General features: G+C 39.7%; 2 protein-coding genes and 1 long non-coding RNA gene across 3 annotated transcripts; 1 reads left to right on the forward strand and 2 right to left on the reverse strand.

Annotated features, from left to right (window-relative positions):
- Positions 1–255: 255 nt before the first annotated feature.
- On the forward strand, positions 256–6,501 carry LOC119737233. The gene is made up of 2 exons (XM_038211429.1): positions 256–799; positions 1,027–6,501. Exons 1-2 carry the CDS (start codon positions 515–517, stop codon positions 5,731–5,733), a joined length of 4,992 nt encoding a protein of 1,663 aa, XP_038067357.1. The 5' UTR covers positions 256–514; the 3' UTR covers positions 5,734–6,501.
- A 2,710-nt stretch (positions 6,502–9,211) lies between these two features.
- On the reverse strand, positions 9,212–10,086 carry LOC119737240. Its single transcript, XR_005272357.1, has 2 exons — positions 9,658–10,086; positions 9,212–9,512 (listed from the first exon to the last, which is right to left on the reverse strand). It is a non-coding gene; the product is annotated as an uncharacterized LOC119737240 (long non-coding RNA).
- Positions 10,087–16,591: 6,505 nt separating this feature from the next.
- On the reverse strand, positions 16,592–19,185 carry LOC119737256. Its single transcript, XM_038211455.1, has 2 exons — positions 18,951–19,185; positions 16,592–17,218 (listed from the first exon to the last, which is right to left on the reverse strand). The coding sequence occupies exons 1-2, from the start codon at positions 19,098–19,100 to the stop codon at positions 17,027–17,029; spliced, it is 342 nt and encodes a 113-aa protein (XP_038067383.1). The 5' UTR covers positions 19,101–19,185; the 3' UTR covers positions 16,592–17,026.
- Positions 19,186–20,210: the final 1,025 nt, after the last annotated feature.

Here is a 20,210-nt window from a genome sequence, read left to right on the forward strand (position 1 = left end):
TTTCTTGCTCTTTTGCTCCTTTCTTGTCTCTTTTGCTCTTTTCTTGCTCTTTTCTTGCTCTTTTGCTCTTTTCTTGATCTTTTCTAACTCCTGCCTTGCTCTTTTGCTCCTTTCTTGCTCATTTCCGAATTACATTGTTATAAGAGGCACCTTGTTTACCAACGTGAACGCAATCAACTTTTTTTTTCCATTTCTTCGTTAATTTAAAAAAAAAATAAAATACTTAAGAGGAAAGAAAAAAGAAATGAAAATTCAATCAAACATTATTTAAAACGTAGTGTTCTTTTATAAATATGCTGCGCTATTTTTAGATTAAGTTAAAAAAAAAAAGAGTAGGCCTACTTAAAAAAAAAAAAAAAAAATTAATATTCAAACAGTATTTCAACGTACCGTTCTTTTATTAGCATAACAATAAATATGCTGCGCTATTTTTAGATTTTGTGGAAAAAAGGAGAGATTTTCGTCATCTGGAAGGTATATAAGTTGAGGATTGTCATCAAGAGGATCAGTTTGAATGTGGACATTGACATCGTCACATCGATCTCGAGTCTCGAGTAAGTGTCCTATTAACTGCAACGTGTACAATAATACATGTACATCTACATTTGTAGAGGAATGGTATGAGTTTTGTCTTTACATTAACAATTTTTTTCCTCATATAACCCAGATACCCTCAAGTTTCAAAATGAGCCATCAGGGAGCCATGAAACCCTTTCCGACAAGCACCCCTCCCAGTGACCAGTTCCTTCGATGCTTGCAGGAGGAGTGGGACATCGATCAAGATGAAGATCAGCTTATGGTAAGTATAAAACAACCGTCTGAAAAACAAATATCACTCAGATACACTGTACATTACTGTGAATTTACAAACCATCTTGTTGAGACTCTAATTTTGTTTTCCTTATTTAGTAATGTAGTTAATAAAATCGAAATGTCTATGTATTCATCGCATTTTATGTTAAAACATGTATATAAAAGTGAACATTATGTACTAACGATCCTGTTTCTTTTTCTCCACACCTGCAGATTGTTGACGTTCCTCCCGAGCCGTCAGCCGCGGTGAAGCAGCAAGGATTGCAGGATGGACGAGGGGGACAAGAACAAGGCGAAAGGGCAGCCAAAGGTGGACGATACCCATGTGGGACGTGTGGAAAGGTCTTCCGTCAGTTGACCAACCTCATCCGACACCGCAAGCTTCACGAGAGCGGTCCGAGTGTCAACAAGAAGGCCGTGACCTGTCCGGTTTGCAACAAAGTGTTCTCTCGTCCCGACAACTTAAAACGGCATCGCAAGAACCACAGCGCAGATCAGCTGCCGTCCACCACCCGTCAAATTTCGGGTCAAGAGAGTGCAGGGTCGACCATTGCTGAAGCCGGAACTGACTGTAACCCTCCCCAGGCCAAAAGCCCAAGTATTACGAAATCAACCTGTCCAGCCTGCGGAGACGTTTTCCAGAGAGTAAGTCATATGTTGCGTCATCTTCAAAACGACCACCGTGGAGTGTCGGCATCTTATCCAATATCGTTCGAGCCAAACCCCGAACCCAGTCAATTCGTCTCTGAGAACAAAGAAGACCCCGATATGATGGAGGCTGATCCCAATGTCCTTACTTCAACATCACCGACTGGCGTACCACTACCTTCCCCACCACAGGCATCACAGGGGCACATCTGCCCGCTGTGTGACAAGTCTTTCAGTCGACATGACAGCCTAAGGAGACACATCAAAACCTACCACGAAAGCGGTGCAACTCCACCGTCAATACACGAAGAACCGTTATCACATCAAATTTCCCGTCCTGAGTCACCTGAAACTGTTCCCGAAGATCCCCGCGAGTTTCCAGCTGATGATTTCGGCGAAGAAAACTTGCAAGAGGCTGATGATATTCTCAAAGCTCTCCGTCGACACTGGCTGCCCATTCGCACGCATTACACAACCGGCCGCCGCATTCAAGATGTATACAATTTTCGACTGGCTGGAAACTCGACCATAGACGTAGATTTGGCGTTGAGAATGATATTTCAGCGCCTTCGATGCCGAGTAAAGATCAACTTATCGTTTGGGTTTATCCTACGTCATTCGGAGACGGGTCAGCTGAGGTACTTTCACGCCAGTCAAAATAATGCGAGGCTGTTCTCTACCCCGGAGACTGTGGCAACGGAACAAGACATGGATCGTGTAAGGGAGAGAGTCCGAGAGACTGACATCTTACAGTACGGAATTCTGCGTCGTCCCGACACAAAGTGGACCGTTGCAGCAACCACCAACGTGACGGTCTACGTCAACAAAATGCCGCAGTTTCCCATCGGCTCACCCGTTGAGAAACTTCCGCACTACGTCGCTAACAATCGGGGTCTGACAAATTTGCTCCGAAACACAAACACCGGAAAGATGCTGGATGACAATTTTTGTTTCTTTCGTTGTCTGGCCGTGCATAGGGGAACCAATTCACACTCGACTGAAAAAGCAGTACATCATCTGGTCGAAACATACCGCCAGGCTGCGGGTAAAGATCGGGTAGACGGCATAACGATGGATGAGCTGGCCATTGCCGAGGTGGTGTTTAAGGTGAATGTGCAGGTGTACACGTTGCTGCCGGCAGAGATCGATGACGATGATGATGACGCGAACGAGGTTGATAAGATGACAGGGGAGGAACAATGTCCGAACAAACCCACGATCCAGGTGGAACTGATCAGGCGTTCTCACCGCCGCTATCCCGATACTCTGTATCTTAACCTGTGGGGAAATCATTTCTCCTACATTTCTGATCTCAGTAAGTACAGCCGATCGTACGCCTGCTCCAAGTGCAACACCGTGTTTACAAGATCGTGGAATCTTATGACCCATGAGATCACGTGTGACGTCAACGTTAAACACAAGTTTAGTGGGGGTTCTTACCAACTGCCTTTAACAATCTTCGACAAGTTATCCGAGGTCGGCATAGATGTAGAGGAGGACATGAAATATTACCCCTACAGGGCCACGTTCGATTACGAATGCTACTTCCAATCCGTATCTCCCTCAATGCGCCAGCGAGACGCAAAACTGCGATGGGAAGCACGTCACGAGTTACTCAGTTGCAGCATAGCCAGTAATATTCCGGACTACGAGGCACCACGGTGTTTTGTCAGTAACGGCAACCCGCGTGAACTGGTATCAGACATGGTCGACTACTTACATACCATCAGTCTAGCTGCGTACGACACACTTCTGGAGAAATATGAAGTCATTTTTGAGAAGATGGATGAGATGATTGAGGACATGCAAAGCGAGTCAATGCCGCAAAGCAAACTGCACAAGCACATCAACAAACTCAGGGAGCAGTTAGACGAATATCTTCAAGAGTTACCGGTACTGGGTTTCAACTCTGGGAAATACGATATCAACGTCATCAAGCGTTATCTGTACCCGGTACTTCAAGAAACAGATCCTCTGAAATTGATCATCAAAAGAACCAGCACGTACATGGCCCTCAAAACCGAGAAGTTGAAGTTTCTTGATATCACCAATTACCTTGCTCCCGGATACAGCTACGCAAAATTTTTAAAGGCGTACGACTGCCCCCTCACCAAAGGATTTTTCCCGTACGAGTGGGTAGATGATCTGGACAAACTTGAAGTCGGGTCACTTCCACCTCATCAGGCCTTCTACAGCAAGTTGAAGGGATGCAACATATCCGAGGAGGAATACCAGTACTGCCAGAGCGTGTGGAAGGAGCACGGTATGAACACAGTACGGGATTTTCTCGTTTGGTACAACAACCTGGACGTGGTTCCTTTTCTCGATGCGGTAGACAAGATGTTTGCATTCTACAGACAGCGGCAGATGGACATGTTTAAATGCGCCATCTCGGTCCCGGGTCTGTCACTACACTACCTATTCCTTACACTGCCGAAAGACACCTTCTTCAGCCTCATAGACGAAGCGAACAAGGACCTTTATTACAAACTCAAAGACAACATCGTGGGTGGCCCGTCTCTCGTCTTCCATCGATACCATGAGAAGGGGAAAACATTCATCCGGGGAGGCACCAAACTGTGTCAAAACATCGTAGGATTTGACGCCAATGCCCTGTACTTATGGTCTCTGATGCAAGAGATGCCTGTGGGGACGTGTATAAGGAGACGGGCCGACCAAGACTTCAAGCCAATCAGGAGCCATAAATTCGGTGTTATGGCCACAGAGTGGCTAGACTGGGTGGCCCATTGCGAAGATGTCCACATTCGGCATCAATTCAATAGCACGGAAAAGCGTGTGTGTGAGCGAATGATTCCGGTGGATGGCTACTGCAGCGACACCAACACAGTCTACCAGTTCCACGGTTGTTACTGGCACGGGCATCCATGTCATTTGAATCCCAATGAATTCAACAAAGTCAGAAAAGTGAGCATAGACGATCTCAGGCGTCAAACAGAAGAGACTTCTGCGTACATTCGTCAGCAGGGGTACAACCTGGTCGAAATGTGGGAGTGTGAATGGCGTCAACTACAGGCAACTGATCAGACGGTGGAAAGCTTTCTACAAACGTCAAGACTGCCTCACTGCGGTAAGGCAAATATGACTCAACGGGAGATCCTCGAAGCAGTCATGGATGGGTCCATGTTCGGTCTGATCGAGTGTGATATCCAAGTACCTGAGGCCTCGAGAGATCACTTTGCTGAAATGCCACCTATTTTTAAGAACATAGATATTACCAGAAATGACATCGGTGACCACATGCAAAGTTATGCCGAGAGAGAAGGAATCATGAATACACCACGGCGCAGTTTGATTGGCAGCATGTTCGGCACACGCATCTTGTTGGCCACTCCCCTCCTCCAATGGTATCTCAATCATGGTCTGGAGGTCCTCCACGTACACGAAGTTATCCAGTTCAAAAAGAATAAGTGTTTCGAGGCGTTCGGTGATGCGGTGAGTGACGCGAGGAGGGCTGGAGATTCTGACCCGAGTAAAGCTATCTTGGCCGACACTATGAAGCTGCTGGGGAACTCGGCCTACGGGAAGACGGTCACCAATCAGGAGCGACACATGAACGTCCGCGTGTGCAACGATGCAGATGCTCCTCGGTACGTCAACAAGTCCCATTTCCGCGCACTTCACGCGCTTGATGATGACGTGTACGAAGTGGACATGGCTAAGAAGATGATCCGGCTCAATTTACCGCTCCAAATAGGCTTCTTTGTTTATCAGTTCGCGAAATTGCGCATGCTGGAGTTCTATTATGACTTCTTAATCAAGTTTGTCCACCCCTCTGACTTCCAGATGTGCGAGATGGACACGGATTCGGCTTATCTCGCCATCTCGGGAAATACTTTAGACGATGTCATCAAGGAGGAGATGAAGGAGCAGTACGTGAGAGAGAAGCACCAGTGGTTTCCCCGCGACGACACCGCCCCTCACCGCGCCTACGACAAGCGGACTCCAGGGTTGTTTAAGGTGGAGTGGGAAGGCGATGGGATTATTGCTCTCTGCAGTAAGACCTACTACTGCTTCGGATCCAAGAATAAGATCAGCTGCAAAGGGCTCAACAAGGCCAATAATGACATCACCAAGCAACAGTACATGGAGGTCATAACATCCCAGACAGCTAGTGGAGGAGTCAACCGAGGATTCAGGATGCAACACGACGGCATGTACACGTACGAACAAGTGAAAACAGCTTTCAGCTATCTCTATCCGAAGAGAAAAGTAGCCTCAGACGGTGTATCTACCTCGTATCTTGATTTGTAAAATGGTAGTAGGCTATTTACCATAACGAATATCAGATTTTTATCTTAATTTTTTTTTTTTTTTCAATAACAAAACAAAAGATTGTGGAAAGAGTTATGAGCTCGCTTTTCCACATCACTTTGCCCACGAAGTTGTTTTGAATTATGTGTGTTTACCAGTTTCATACTTCACAAAACAAACACTATATTCTTATAAAACGTCTAATGTCCCTGGAAATGTGTTTTTTCCTTACTTTAATACAAAAATATTGTACATTTTAATTGTCTTTCAATCATTGGAATTATTGAATTGGAATTATGTTGTGGACGAAAAACAAATTGTTTTACTTCATTTTTTTCTCAATATTTATTAGTTGTTTGTTTTACATACGAAGTTCGAAAAACTTATCTAAACAAAAGTGGTCATTGAAGTTTCTTCAAAACTCTCTGCAATCGAACTACATGTACTGAACATGCTCGCGTAAACGGAGCAACTGAACGGAATTCTGATAATTACGAAAATAACAAATGTGGATGATTTTTTTTTTTTTTTAACGCGGGGAGTCGAAATACACAACGCAAAATAATTGCGAAATACACAACGCATCTTAATGCGAGTCGGCGGGACGGCAAATGGTGGTTTTTGTTTTTGTATTATGATTTTTATTTAAAGTTTGTTCAAATACGAGAAATTAAACTTATAAGGGCAGACTGACTAATAAGTGTAAACCAAATTTGTTGTTTTTTTCCCATCATTTTGAGAATAATCTGGGTGCTGAACCTAATCATTTTTTTTGTTCTTTTTAATTCTTTTTATTCCTTTTTGTTATTTTGTTATTTATTTATTTATTTATTGACTATTATTATTAATAGTTTGTTTTTAATTATTTATTATTTTACTAATATTGTACATTACTATAAATTTAGCATTGATTGTAATTTAGTATTATATGTTTGCAGTGTTATGAATAAAATACTTGAAAACTGTATATCGCCCGTTGACCACTCAAGGAATGTTCTGGTGAGTTCCGGTTGGTTTTAGGCACCCCGAGTAGTCTTTTATTTAGTTTTGTGTGTATGTATTGGTTAAGAATATATACATGTTTATATACTATACATGTACATATATATTTTTTTGGATACACGTGGCTTTTAATATTTTGTTATTGTCACGATAAACCCATTCAAACACGCGCCCATTGTTTATATCGTCGTCCGCCCGCTTTCGCTCTTACTACTTTTGTCGCCCCATTGTCTTCTACCATTACAATACCCGTGGCAGCGCTAATCCCCACCTCATCGATTTGTCATTCGATCCATGACGTCATCTCGTCACAGACACACACCCCACCCCTCCTCCTATGATCCTCGGCGGGGTAACCGATATGATCCTCGATGAGGATCATGATCCTCCACCGGAAAACGAGGTCAAATGCTTAGACTACACTACTAGAGTTCGAAGATAATCCTCACGATCGATTTGTCCATCGATCCATGACGTCACTACGCCACAGACACACCTCGTTTTATGATCCTCGTCGGGGTTACCGATATGATCCTCGATGAGGATCATGATCCTCCACAAAATAATTTAAAAAAAATTACAATGTAACAAACATAAAAATCAAGTCACAAAAAAAGAGAGAAAAATTGTAACTCGTTGTACAAACCCATGTCACTATTAATGAAGAGCGGGAGACGTTTAATCCGTCAATAAAACACAAACGAAGGTAAATTTGTTGGACAAAAACGGATTAATACTGTGAAGAACTGATCAACGAAGGTCCACTCGTTTTATTTTGATTTTTAAGTTGAGATTTTTTTTTTATTTTTTTTTTTATTACATGTATACGTAGTGTATACATTTACCACTCAATTGTTTAGCAAATAGTCATAATGCTTTTGTGTTAATAAAAGTATAAGTAAAATTAATTAAAATAAATCTTCAAAAGACAGAATCTCGAAGCCTGAATGTGTCTTTATTCGCGTGTGAGAACTGCGTTGCCCTAAGGGGACAAAATATGTTACAAACACTGTGCAAGTCAACTCTATCTTCTTTTACACATGTATTTCACTTATTGTTAAAGTGCCCATGAAATGGTGTTTGTTTGTTTGGTTGGTTTTTTTTTTTTTTTTTTTTAATGCAAACATTGAACTGTCCGGTTTGCAACGGACCTTTGTGTCCCATGTAGCCTTAATTTAAATTTCATTTTACCGTTTTCAAGGGAATTTTGATACTTTTTTATGTTAATGCCAAGTTCAATTTTATTAACAAAATAGTAATGTCATATCAGACACAAAAAGTTGCCAGAATTCTGGATATTTCACTGACGTAAACTTTTAAATTTTTTTTATTATTCATTTGTGTGTGGTCCGTGATGGCAGTAAATCAGTGAGCAAACTGTTCTCCCAAATATTTTTAAAGAGCAAATTTTTGGGGTTCACAATAAAAAAAACCCATAAATATGAACGTGTCTAATTGAATGACATTACGGCAACAGCACCCTCAGTTGTTTTGGAAAAACATGGAACATTTTAAAAGTTGAAAGAAGTGTGCTTTCCAATGTAGTTAATTTAAAAAAAAAAAGGATACCAATTAGTTTTCATTTATTAAAAAGCAGAACAAAATAAGTTCCGCAATGATATTCACTGGGGGGGGGGGGGCTATTGGAATTATTAAATGAACGTTTAAAAAAAAAAAAAAAACCAAACAAATTAATAATAATAAAAAAAAAGAAGACATATACATGTACATGTACAAATAAATAAATTATAGAAGCTGCAGATTGATGTTAAAGATAATGTGTGTAAATATTCATATTGTACTTGCATTGATAAGTGAAAGTTTCTTTTTTTTGAAGTTGACTTTTTTTCTTTTTCTAAAATGTTACCTGCATTATTATTCGGCCTCCTTTCCATTAACGTTCATAAAGATCTATAATCGTAAATAAAATGAATCTGCATCAAGTAATGAAACGTATCGCTGCTCAAAGTATGTACATTTACGACTGAATTTGTTAAGTTTGCTACAAATATAAAAATAAATTAGAACAAATCTTTAAAAGACACAGAATCTTGAAGCTTGAATGAGTCTTTGTTCGTATGTGAGCACTAGCTGCGTTGCACTTAGGGAAATATTCACTGACACTATAGAGTCAACTACATCTTCATTAAGCGTAAACAAAAACAAATACATATGTACACTCAATTCGTACATTAATTAAAGAAAATCAGATTGCTGTTAACAATGTGTAAATATTTTTAACATATCTGAATTGGTAAATGTCTTTAATGTTATGCATTACTACGTGTGATATTATTTCATGTATTATATTCATTTATATCTTATTTATTTATTTATTTATTTTTTTGTCGTTGTAAACGCGTCTTTGTTCTCAAATTTAGCTTAATAAGTGGAGTCCCCTAAAATAGCGCAATAAACGTTTGGAAAACATCATGGGTACAGAAAAGTTATAAATATAAATCTGAGTGTTAAACCATATTCTAAAGTGTTGTTGATTTTTTTTTCTTTTTCTTTAGCGAGATACACAACGATTTTACGTTGGCGTGGTTTATCTCAAAGGCCTATGCACTAGTACATGTAACTCAACTCAATTCTTTTACAAAAGAACGAAATAAATTCGATTAAAATTTAAGATATATAACAATGACAAATAAATTTTAATGCGATTCTTGAATGACTTGTTTTGGAGCCTAAATGTCTTATGTCACTTGAGTGTGCACTATAACTCCGCTTCTTCCTTTGATCACAGTGGTGGACATGCTGATGAGAGGTGGACCCTGAAGCAGTGAGAGAGAAATAAAACATATGTACCAATTATCATCCGAACGATTCTACATCATGTATCTTACCTTTGCAAACTCATTTAGAAGAAAGAAAAATAAACATCGGGTGATAAAAATGTCTCATGAGACATAAACTTACCTTGAATTTGTGCGATCGTTCAGGAGATTCGGGACTGGATGAGATAAAAACGCGGACGTATACTGCGGTCACCTTGTCGTTTTGTCGATGCACCCCAAACATTCAGCTGACGTTGAATGTTCACACCGCCGATCGATTGTGCACATAGAGAGTGTAAAAACACCACGAATTCGGACTGGACGATCGGACAAGTCCAGACTGGTCTTCTTGTTTGTCGTCCATTGATGACTCACCGCTGTGACGTCACTGGGAATGTGCTTGGGAACATTCGAGAACACCGCACGCGTATTCGGAGTGAGAGACTGGGCAAGTCTGGACTAGTGGACTGGTCATCATGTTTGTCGTCCATCGATGACTCATCGCTGTGACATCATTGGGTTTCCCCACTCAAATACAAAGGCCATTGTGATAGCTCGGACCCGTTTTGTGGGTGTATGATGCGCGACACGACGGCGATCGGCAACTACCGATACTAATGTACGGTATTATTTCTTCCCCATAAATGCTATGGCCTTAACTTACACGGATGATCTATAAATACTATTGGTAAATTGTATGTTAAAGTACTACGAATCATTTGCAAGAGTTGACGAACAAATACGCGTCTAGTTCGACCCTTCCAGAAATCCCTTGCGAAAAAGAGATCATCGAAGTGACTTTTTAAAATTGCACATACATGTACATGTACGTCAATATCAGTCGTGATATATTTATATGCATCGTGTGGTAATAGCAAACAGAAAGAAAATCGTGCTGGTTGTCACAACCTCCGCAATAATAACAAGCGTTCGATTTTTCCAAAATTTCATTGACCGGGTAACCAAGATTCTGCAATCACGAAAAGACAGAAAACCTTATTTTGAGAGTATTTTAACAACAAAAAAAGTATTCATCTTCGGTAATTTTGTACTCCGGGACGACGCTATTGAGGTTCAGGCCAAAACAGTCTACCCGAAAACGACGGCTGGACGTTTTGTTTGGTGCGCAATTTGCAAAACGACACAGAAACGTTATTGGTTTCGCAATAAACATTCGAACGACGAAGATACGTCAGTGAGACCATTTTGTGCACCAACTATAAAGCATATTTTTCTTAGCAGAGACAAAATCAATCATCAAAAAAACAGTAAGTTGCTTTTTTAAAGAAAAAAAAAAGTAAAGGCTAATTAAAATGAGCTTCACGAGATTGGTAAACTCGGTTAATAATTTTATGAACAATGTTTTACTAACATTTTTTTTTTGCAAGTAACGATCCTTTTTGGAACGTTTCCTATTTTAACGACTATGTGCGATTTAACTAGTGTGTCCGTGCAAACTACATCAACCCCCCCCCCCCCAAAAAAATGTAAATGAAACTCAAACCCAAACATAAAAAAAATATATAAATATAAACTTCAGTTACAACCTTTCTGTGTCTGTCTTCTGGTCTTACATTTAGACATTACCTTTATTAAAACCACGATTTTTTTTTTCTTCAGTTTGTCTGCATGTACACTATGACTTTAAGCTTGCTCAATGGCAGCAGTGCCCCGTCGAGAACAAAACACAAGAAAGAAAAAAAGGGAATGAAACGTTTATTTTGACGGAAAAGACAGATCTATCCAGCAATACACATTGTACAATAAAACATGTTTAAACATTACATCGCTTTTAACACTATTTACCTCATCATATACGTACGGGCTTAAAATACACAAAAAAGTGCGCTCCAGTGCCTGACAATCGTTTGCATATCCTCTACCAACAATACCCATTCAGCGCTAATCCCAACCTCATCGATTTGTCATTCGATCCATGACGTCATCTCGTCACAGACACACACCCCACCCCTCCTCCTATGATCCTCGGCGGGGTAACCGATATGATCCTCGATGAGGATCATGATCCTCCACCGGAAAACGAGGTCAAATGCTTAGACTACACTACTCATGGCAAGAGAGCTGTTTTAAATGTATTTAAGTCAGATAAATCCTATTACATGTTCCCGTTAACTGGACAGTGTTTCATAAAATAGTTGTCTGCCCGACCACTCTGCGTTTGTAACAACAAACGCGAAACTCTAGGTGAGTGGTCGGGCACAACCCGACCACTCTCTGTTATTGTTCTGATAAATCTTTCTTCTTTTTTTCCGGACAATACTTCTCCGCGGCTTTTCTCCTAAACGGTTCATGATATGAACTTGTAACTTTCAATATATATCGACCCTCATGCCTAGTGGTGCATATTACTCTGACGTCATGATGACGTCATCGGGTGTCAAATTACAAAGGATTTTAGCTAAAAAAAAGTGACCAATTACTTTCACCTAAAACATTTGCACAAAATAATCAATAGTGTTTGTATTCTGTAATCGGATAGACCATGAATTGATAAACATTTTTGTGTCGTGTACGTAAACTAGCTTGACCTTTACTTCCGGGTCTACCGGAAGGTCAAAGTTAGGTGAATTCAAAATGAACACTTTAGCCTGAAATCAAAACAAAGCAGAATTTCTTCCAAACGGTTGACGGTATGATCCAGAAACCTAATGTGAACTTGTAACATAATGCGAAGATGTTCTAAATTTTGTTACGTCATCATGACGTCATCAGGTATCAAATTACAAGCGATTTTATGGCAAATTCTTACAAAATAGTTTGCGCTTTATCTTTTGAACTAAATAGATTATCGTGTTCGTTTTATCGTGAGGTTGTAGACTATGCCATGAGTAATATTTCTTGTCCCCGGACACAAAACCGCTTGACCTTCACTTCCGGTGTTACCGGAAGTGCAATAAAGACCGAATATAACTCAAAATCGGAATCATTTTACTACACTCATATAAACTATGAAAGTGTTAAGTGAGGAAAGCCAGACTCAAACGCAGTGTGATGACGTCATATTTCGAAAGGGCGCCCCCTAGCGACACATAAAACAGTGTTTGCTTTCTTTAATTTGAAAACCATCCGTTCAAATTTTATCAAATCGCCCCTTGATATTCTTTGAATAACCACAGATAACTTGGCAAGGTTTCAAATTCATGACGTCATCAGACCAGAAGTTACTTCTATGGGAATTTGAAAACGACCCGCATTTTAAGTCTATTTTATATCATTCGATCCATGTCGAATGATAGCCCAAATAACGATATCCATTACATTGTCCACTGTATTACAAATTTTCATTCTAGTTCATTTTTTTTGTTTTTGGGAATCGTCCCTCAATAGTTATCCTCTCATACCTTAAATGCAGACAGTGAATCTTTCGTGCCATTCTTTCGTTAGCTCGGAGCAGAATTTTATTAGCCCATGCAAAGACAAAGAAAAACATTAAAAATACATTTATTTTTAGATGTTAAGCGTATGTTGCATAAAACTCCTAACTCCATACTGAAGTCTACCGATACGGTTTCTATTTTTGAGCTGCCATATTTTTTTATGTGCAGCTCCAGACATGCGCTTCAAAAACTAGACCATGTCTTCCGTGTGTTATGTAGGCCTATGTCTGCCGAGTCAGCAACAAAGTTCATATAGTCTAAGAGTAAACAGCGATCAAACTCTTTTTTTATTGCTTTTATAAGTTGGTTGGCTGTCAAGAGTACAAAGCAGGTAGACAATTCCTTTAAGGCATTTTCAGCAAAGATGTTTTAAAGTTTCAGTCTGTCGTCCTGTGTGGAGAATATAAATATATATATTATTTAGTTGTATTCAATAGAAAAAGCCAACGAACTGAACCTTTTGTGATATGTGCTCAACAACTCATTCCTCAGACTTCAATTTTTGTTGCTGTTGAGTGATCGGGCCGATTTCGATCCCCCTTTGTTTCTGTAAGATATATTTTTTGTTCATGGTGTAATTGGGTGATCAAGCACAACCCGATCACCGTTTAGTAAACTAAATCACAGCGCTTACATTATTATTACCCCTGATCATTGGGCCTGTTAGGCGCAAGGAAGCTAATTCAAACACAATAACCATCCCTGCTCTGACAGGTAGCCATTTACTCCTGGGTGGAGAGAAGTAATGAGTGACAAAGTGCCTTGCCCAAGGGCACACGCACCATAACCCCAGGCGGGACTCGAACCCACAACCTGCCGAATTACCCGCAGACCACGAATTCAATACTCCAGACCACGAGGACGGCCACGGAATTCAACAGATATCAAACTAACCACCGGTTATGTGTTATTTTGCATCGATTTTTATTACTACAATGTAGTACTATTTGCCCTAAATAAATGTTCTTTTGTTCAGCCTTCGGCCGACATTGCATTTTTTGGACAAAAAAACAAAGAAAACAGCCCCCAAAACGGCATGCCATTCACATATTGAATTATGAAGAAATTCAGACATGACGGCTTTTGCTCGCACGATACCACGATCAGTGGTGTATGGCCCCGCAAAGGAGTTGTCAATCCCCCTCCCCCCGTGTGCTTATCGCAGACAGACCATCTACAAGACAAGCTTCAAAAGTGTTCTCAAACTTAACCTTGTGTCTTAACTGAGCCTTCTAGGAACAATAAAAAAAATTAACAGGTAAACGCTTGCTGAACTCCTAACATTCCGTTAACGACGTAAATGGAAAGTTTACAATTTGTTTTCCTGAAAATCGAATCGCAGCGAGGATTGTACAACAATTTGTAATATCAACAACATATAATGATCAGACAAAGTATTACAAATTTTCATTCTAGTTCATTGAGTGGTCGGGCACAACCCGACCACTCTTTGGATTTGTTGCGATTAATCTTCTTTGTTTCTTTTTTTTTCCGGACAATAATTCTCCGCGGGTTTTCTCCTAAACGGTATATGATATTAACCTGTAACTTTCAATATATATCGACCCTCATCCGAAGTGGTGCATATTATTCTGACGTCACGATGACGTCATCGGGTGTCAAATTTTAAGCGATTTTTGGTCAAAATATGACAATTTTCCGTCAATTATAACTCATGAACAAAATGAACAATCACGTTCATATTTTGTGATCTGATGGACAATACCTTGATAAACATTTTTGATTTTAAAGTCAAAGTTGAAATAAATAATCAATGATGTTTGTATTCTGTAATGAGATAGACCATTAATTGCTCAACATTTTTTGTCTGTACGTAAACTCGCTTGACCTTTCCTTCCGGGACTACCGGAAGGTCAAAGTTAGGTGAATTCAAAATGAAGAAGTTAGCTTGAAATCAAAACAAAGCAAAATTTCTTCCGAACGGTTTATGATATGATCATAAAACATAGTGTGAACTTGTACCATGGTACGAAAATGTTATAAATTTTGTGACGTTATCATGACGTCATCAGGTATCAGATTACAAGCGATTTAAGGGCAAATTTTGACAAAATAGTTTGCGCCATATCTTTTGAACCAAATAGAGTATCGTGTTCGTTTTTCGTGATGTTGTAGATTATGCCGTGAGAAACATTTCGTGTACCCACACATAAAACCGCTTGACCTTCACTGCCGGTGTTACCGGAAGTGCAATAAAAACGTCATATAACTCAAAAGTGGGAGCTTTTTACTACACACATATAAATTATGAAAGTGTTTAGTGAGGAATGTTAGACGCAAAAAACAGTGTGATGACGTCATCATTCGAAAGGGCGCCCCCTAGCGGCACATAAAATAGTGTTTGCTTTTTTTAATTTGAAAACGATAGGCTCAAATTTTACCAAATTGCCCCTTGATATTCTTTGGTTAGCCACAGATACTTTAGCAAGGTTCCAAATTCATGACGTCATCGGACCGGAAGTTACTTCTATGAGAATTTTAAAACGATAATATGTTAAATTTAATTCTATCATTTGAATCATGTTGTATATATATTCGTAGCCCAAATAACGATATCCCCTACAATGTTCACGTTTTGCTTCAAAATACTGTAACGTCATCAAACCGGACGTCAGGTGTTACGAATACATACAATTATATTTTCCATAATTCCATACGTTATTAAGCTTCACGTGTTAAGAATTTGTTGACTGGCTCCCTTCACAAAACTTCCCTTTATAATACCAAGGATTTATGTAATTTTGTTTCTAAATAACCTTTGAATACTTCTATCTGTTACTGAAATATTCTGATCATATTTAAATAATATTTATTTAGCAATTAAAATTGAAACAACGCCGGCCCTGTGTACGTTAATTTAATGTGACAGCGGCAGTATGCACACCTGCTAGCGGAACACATACAACAAACGGTGGCCTGGTTTTTACCTCATCGCATGAAATTAAGTGATAATTGCTAGTCTTCCATACCGTAAACCAGGCTTGAAATTGCAGTCTCTCACTTTAAGTGTTTAATGCAATTGTTAGGGTTCTGAGGTGGTTTGCATGCAGTAAATTACACAACTTCGAGCAAACTTGCCAAATTTTCCGAAACATGCCCTTTAATATTTTTTAACAATTGTTTTTAAAGAATTAGAGATAATGCATATCTTTTGTCTAAATATGAATACATTTGCACTGTGGTTAGAGCGAGTCGGAGATTTTGTAGAGACCGTTTAGGAATCTGCGTCTAGCCTCAATGAACCGCAAGACAAAGTAATAAACACGGATAAAGCTGAGAAACACACAAAGGACACACAACATGGAGCTTTCGTAAGTTCATATGAATTTCTATTCATTTTAAACTAACATTTTCTTTCTGTCGTGATTATGTTGTAACGATATGACCAAATTTTGTTTCAAGTAATATCTTTGGGAAATCGATTCAACTATAATTTATATATTTAGACTAAGATACAGAATATGTTTTAAATACTGTAGTTAACCCACATTAAAGGGATATTACGGCCTGGAATGCGCCAAATTGGGCTACAAAACTCGTTTGAAACGAAATTATATTGTGTTATTCCTGCGAGAACCATGGGAGAACGGATTTCGGGGTCACAATTTTGTCCCAGAAAAATCGAGCTGTGAGTGCTAGTTGTGAATCCTGCCGCACAGTGGGTCGCATTCTGCGGACGTGTAAGAAACAATATTTGTGTATTGGTGCTGTGTGTAATTTATGTGACACAACCATAAAAATGTGTACACTCGTCCAGTTCATTGAAAAGAGACGACTTGAAATACGTATCCTTATGCAACAACAACAACTGGGTTTCCCCCGTCTTTTCGGGACGGTAAGACATTAGGTTAGTGTTCTTTCAACCAGACCTTTGAAATAGGATAAGTAAACAATCCAAAACATGAAAATTTCGGTGAGTTTTGGCCGTAATGCCCCTTTAAATTCTCAGTTTTGTTAGTAATGGATGTACTAAAAGCTTTCTTTCAAATTAGAAGGTGTTACTTATTAATTATCAACAGAAATTGCATTTGCCATCCCTAATTGATGAATTCTACTCTGCAGACGCTTCACATTTCAAAATATTTCTCAATTCTAAACTGATATTTTCTTTGCGATGCAACAATAAACCTTGATGTATTTCTCTTCGATGATCGTCTCATCGAAGTTGACGACGAGCGCCCTCACCAGACGGGTCCATGTGCCGCAGGCGCACTGCGGAACGAAGCTACAGGTGGACTGGGAGCAAGACTCCTCCAGGATCCATTGCCTGTTATCATTGTCAAACTGAAATAATCAAAAAGTGGAAAGAAAGTCCAGGTTTAGATTGCGACAAATTATAAGAGTATCGAAGATTTTAGCAACATTTCCAGAGAAATTGGGGACTTTTTAATGTGCGACGACTTTCAGGGCGTGGATGCAGATCTACATCGAAAGAGGTTTTCTTTTTGCCGATGGAAAAACGATTGTTGAATTAATCGTGAATTATTTATAAACTTCATTTAATTGTTGATCCCCACTTTTATCGTGTTAATTTTGCAAACTTTGTCACGCGTCAAGTGTTTTTAGCTGCGGGATAGCATCTCAACAAATCATCATGTATCTTCGTTAGTTTGTAACAAACGTTGACATTGTCTATTGCTCCTACATATTTTGACCGATTTTGACTGAACTTTGTTAAAAGTATCAGTAGCCCAGCCCCAACATGTCACATGACCCAACTGAGGTCAAAGGTCGTCATGGGGTCACTAGGGTCAAAAAGCTGATTTAATTTTACTCAAAACTTACACTACTTCCAGAAATTACATGGCTGAAATCACGTGACTCACGCATGAACACGAATTCTCGGCCCGCAGTTTCCGAGATATTTCCGATCGAGTTTGCTTTTTTAATAGTTAACCGAGTTTGCTTTTTTAATAGTTAACGAACACGATGTTCCCTCGTGTATTGTTATCGTAGTTCCGGACGTACGACCGAGACAACGACGGCGCCGTATCCTGGTGGGACTACTGCATGGTGGAGACGATAAAAATATTGCAGCTAGAACCGCAGGTAACAAAATGGAGCGTGTTCTCGTTCTCCGGACGAAAACTTTTGTCATGCAAATTAAGTACGCGCGCGTGCTGATATAACACGCGCGCGTCGTCGATTGAATTCCGCCGTGCTGGAATTTAGGCGATTTTGCGGTCAAGAAATATTTGTGCCGAGTTCAAACTTTGCCGCCGAACTCTCTAAACTTTGAATTGAATAAAACTAGAAGAAACACACGGGGCATTTTCTACATTACGGGGCTTACATACCAATGTCTTATTTGGGAAACAAATGAAGACGAAGAACAAAATTATGCAACATCACAAAAAAGTGGGATGAACCAAGAATAATGTTACTTTACAGTGCGAGAAAATTGTTGGGAAAAAACCCTAGATTTCCTGATTTATTTTCGCTGAGGGAGCATGCAGGACTGCGGAAAATGTGCGACGGGTATATCTGGAGTAGAAGCTAATTGCTTAATGTTTCCTTATCAAATCACAAAGAACAAACTCTTGGAATACCTGAAGCCAAAGGAAATCGCGAAGCTGAAAAAGTTCTTCCGGATGTCCGATCAGCGTAACATCGGTCTGGTGACCGTGGGGGAATCGGAGCAGGCGTACCGGGGATGGCTGCGAGCGCTCGGGTAGGTGGCACCACCAAGGGCCCGGTTTGATGTAACTCTTGATGGTACAATTTCTGGTGCTGTCAATTTTTAGTGCATTTAAAATAACTCCATAACAGTTTACCTTTAGTTTTAGATTTAAGGTATAGACCTTTATCATGCTGCCACCATTTTAGTCATGCTCCCCGTATCAAATAGCAGTACTGAATGAAAATTTGTTATGCAAAAAAAAAAAAAAAAAAAAAAATAGTTAACGAACACATGGTGTGCAACCGTTGTTTTGAAGCCATCGCATAAATAATCGTTTTAAATGATTGACAAAATTATTTTAAATTTGGTTAAAAATATTAAAAGTTATTAGCTTACTTGTACGACTTGTATGAGCTCATCGTCGTTTGTTAGCCTCAGTATAAGATCGTCCCAAGATTGTACCCGGGGACAGATGTCGACATCTCGCTTCTGAACTGAGTTCTGGACTGGCAGATCACCCCTCTTCGTGAAATAATTACCATACATCGCCAGGATTTTCGCCTGTTGTTCTAGCGTGATTTCGATGACCCTTTGACCGTGCCTACGCGCTCCTGCCCCGGCGCTCGTCAGCCGGCTGTGCATGCACGCTGCGGAGATAGTTACGCCGGTAGTTGACTTGTTGCTTTTGAAAATACGTCAAGTGTAACGTCTCTCGAAAGTTGATGTACGCTAAGCAGTCGGAGATGCTGCATGCTGGGTAGGCGTCTTTGGAATCACTTCCAACAAAATATTGATGATTTGCTTGAGAAATATGATGGCATAAAACAGCACTCATCACAAAAAACAACAACATGCTTCCACTTCGGAAAAATAACTGTTACAAAAGATTTACGTCGCTTCAAAAACGTAACTGTTGAGACCCAACGCAAGGAAAGAATGGCTGATTTGTCGGTGAGTGACATCAGTCTTCGTTCAGATGTAAGAGTCTCAAATAAACCGCAGTGCCGTTCATGAATAAATCTAATAACACGAAACCCACCTGCGGATCCTTAATACCTAACAATACTTTGCTTTAATCCGATACGAGATTAACGTTTCTCCGTCTTGTCGTGGCGAGGGGATGTTCCTTATGTGATGTTGGCATTTTCACTGTCATAAACCTTGTAAACATCGATCTCAATTTAAATTCTGTTAGCTAAAAATACATGTTTGAGGAAAATATCAATTAGAAATTGTGATGAAAACAGCTGCAGGTTGTATTAATTACTTTTTTTTCTAGGATCAAAATGTCCAACTATGATCAAAAAGTCAATCGCATTGTGTTGTGATGAGGTGTACGATTTGCATTCTGAGACATTTTTAAGGGGTGCGATTATTTAGTTGCGTCATGTGTTTGAATATTATTATCCAGTTTCGATGAGTTTTGTCCGCAAAAACGCTAACAGATACTCATTAAGATTGGATTAATGCAGTGCATTTAAAAAACAAAAAACCTTCAGACGTATAGACACCCGCCCTCAACGGCAAGCATAAACCTTGTGCTTGTTGTTTGGACGTCATCCATCGCTGTGTTTGATACCGCACTCCAACGTTGGTGGCGCTATTTTGGAAGCATACAGAGCCGACCCACTTTTTAATGCTGGTTTTGTGGTTGAT

The sequence above is a fragment of the Patiria miniata genome, unplaced genomic scaffold, assembly GCF_015706575.1.
Source record: "Patiria miniata isolate m_02_andy unplaced genomic scaffold, ASM1570657v1 HiC_scaffold_10, whole genome shotgun sequence".
Taxonomy (NCBI): domain Eukaryota; kingdom Metazoa; phylum Echinodermata; class Asteroidea; order Valvatida; family Asterinidae; genus Patiria; species Patiria miniata.

Coding starts and splice junctions, on each gene's coding strand:
- LOC119737233 (XM_038211429.1), top strand. CDS start 515: ATGTGGACATTGACATCGTCACATCGATCTCGAGTCTCGAGTAAGTGT. Junction 800..1,026: donor AAGATGAAGATCAGCTTATG/GTAAGTATAAAA, acceptor CCACACCTGCAG/ATTGTTGACGTTCCTCCCGA.
- LOC119737256 (XM_038211455.1), bottom strand. CDS start 19,100: ATGTATGGTAATTATTTCACGAAGAGGGGTGATCTGCCAGTCCAGAAC. Junction 17,219..18,950: donor AGCTCATACAAGTCGTACAA/GTAAGCTAATAA, acceptor TGATTATTTCAG/TTTGACAATGATAACAGGCA.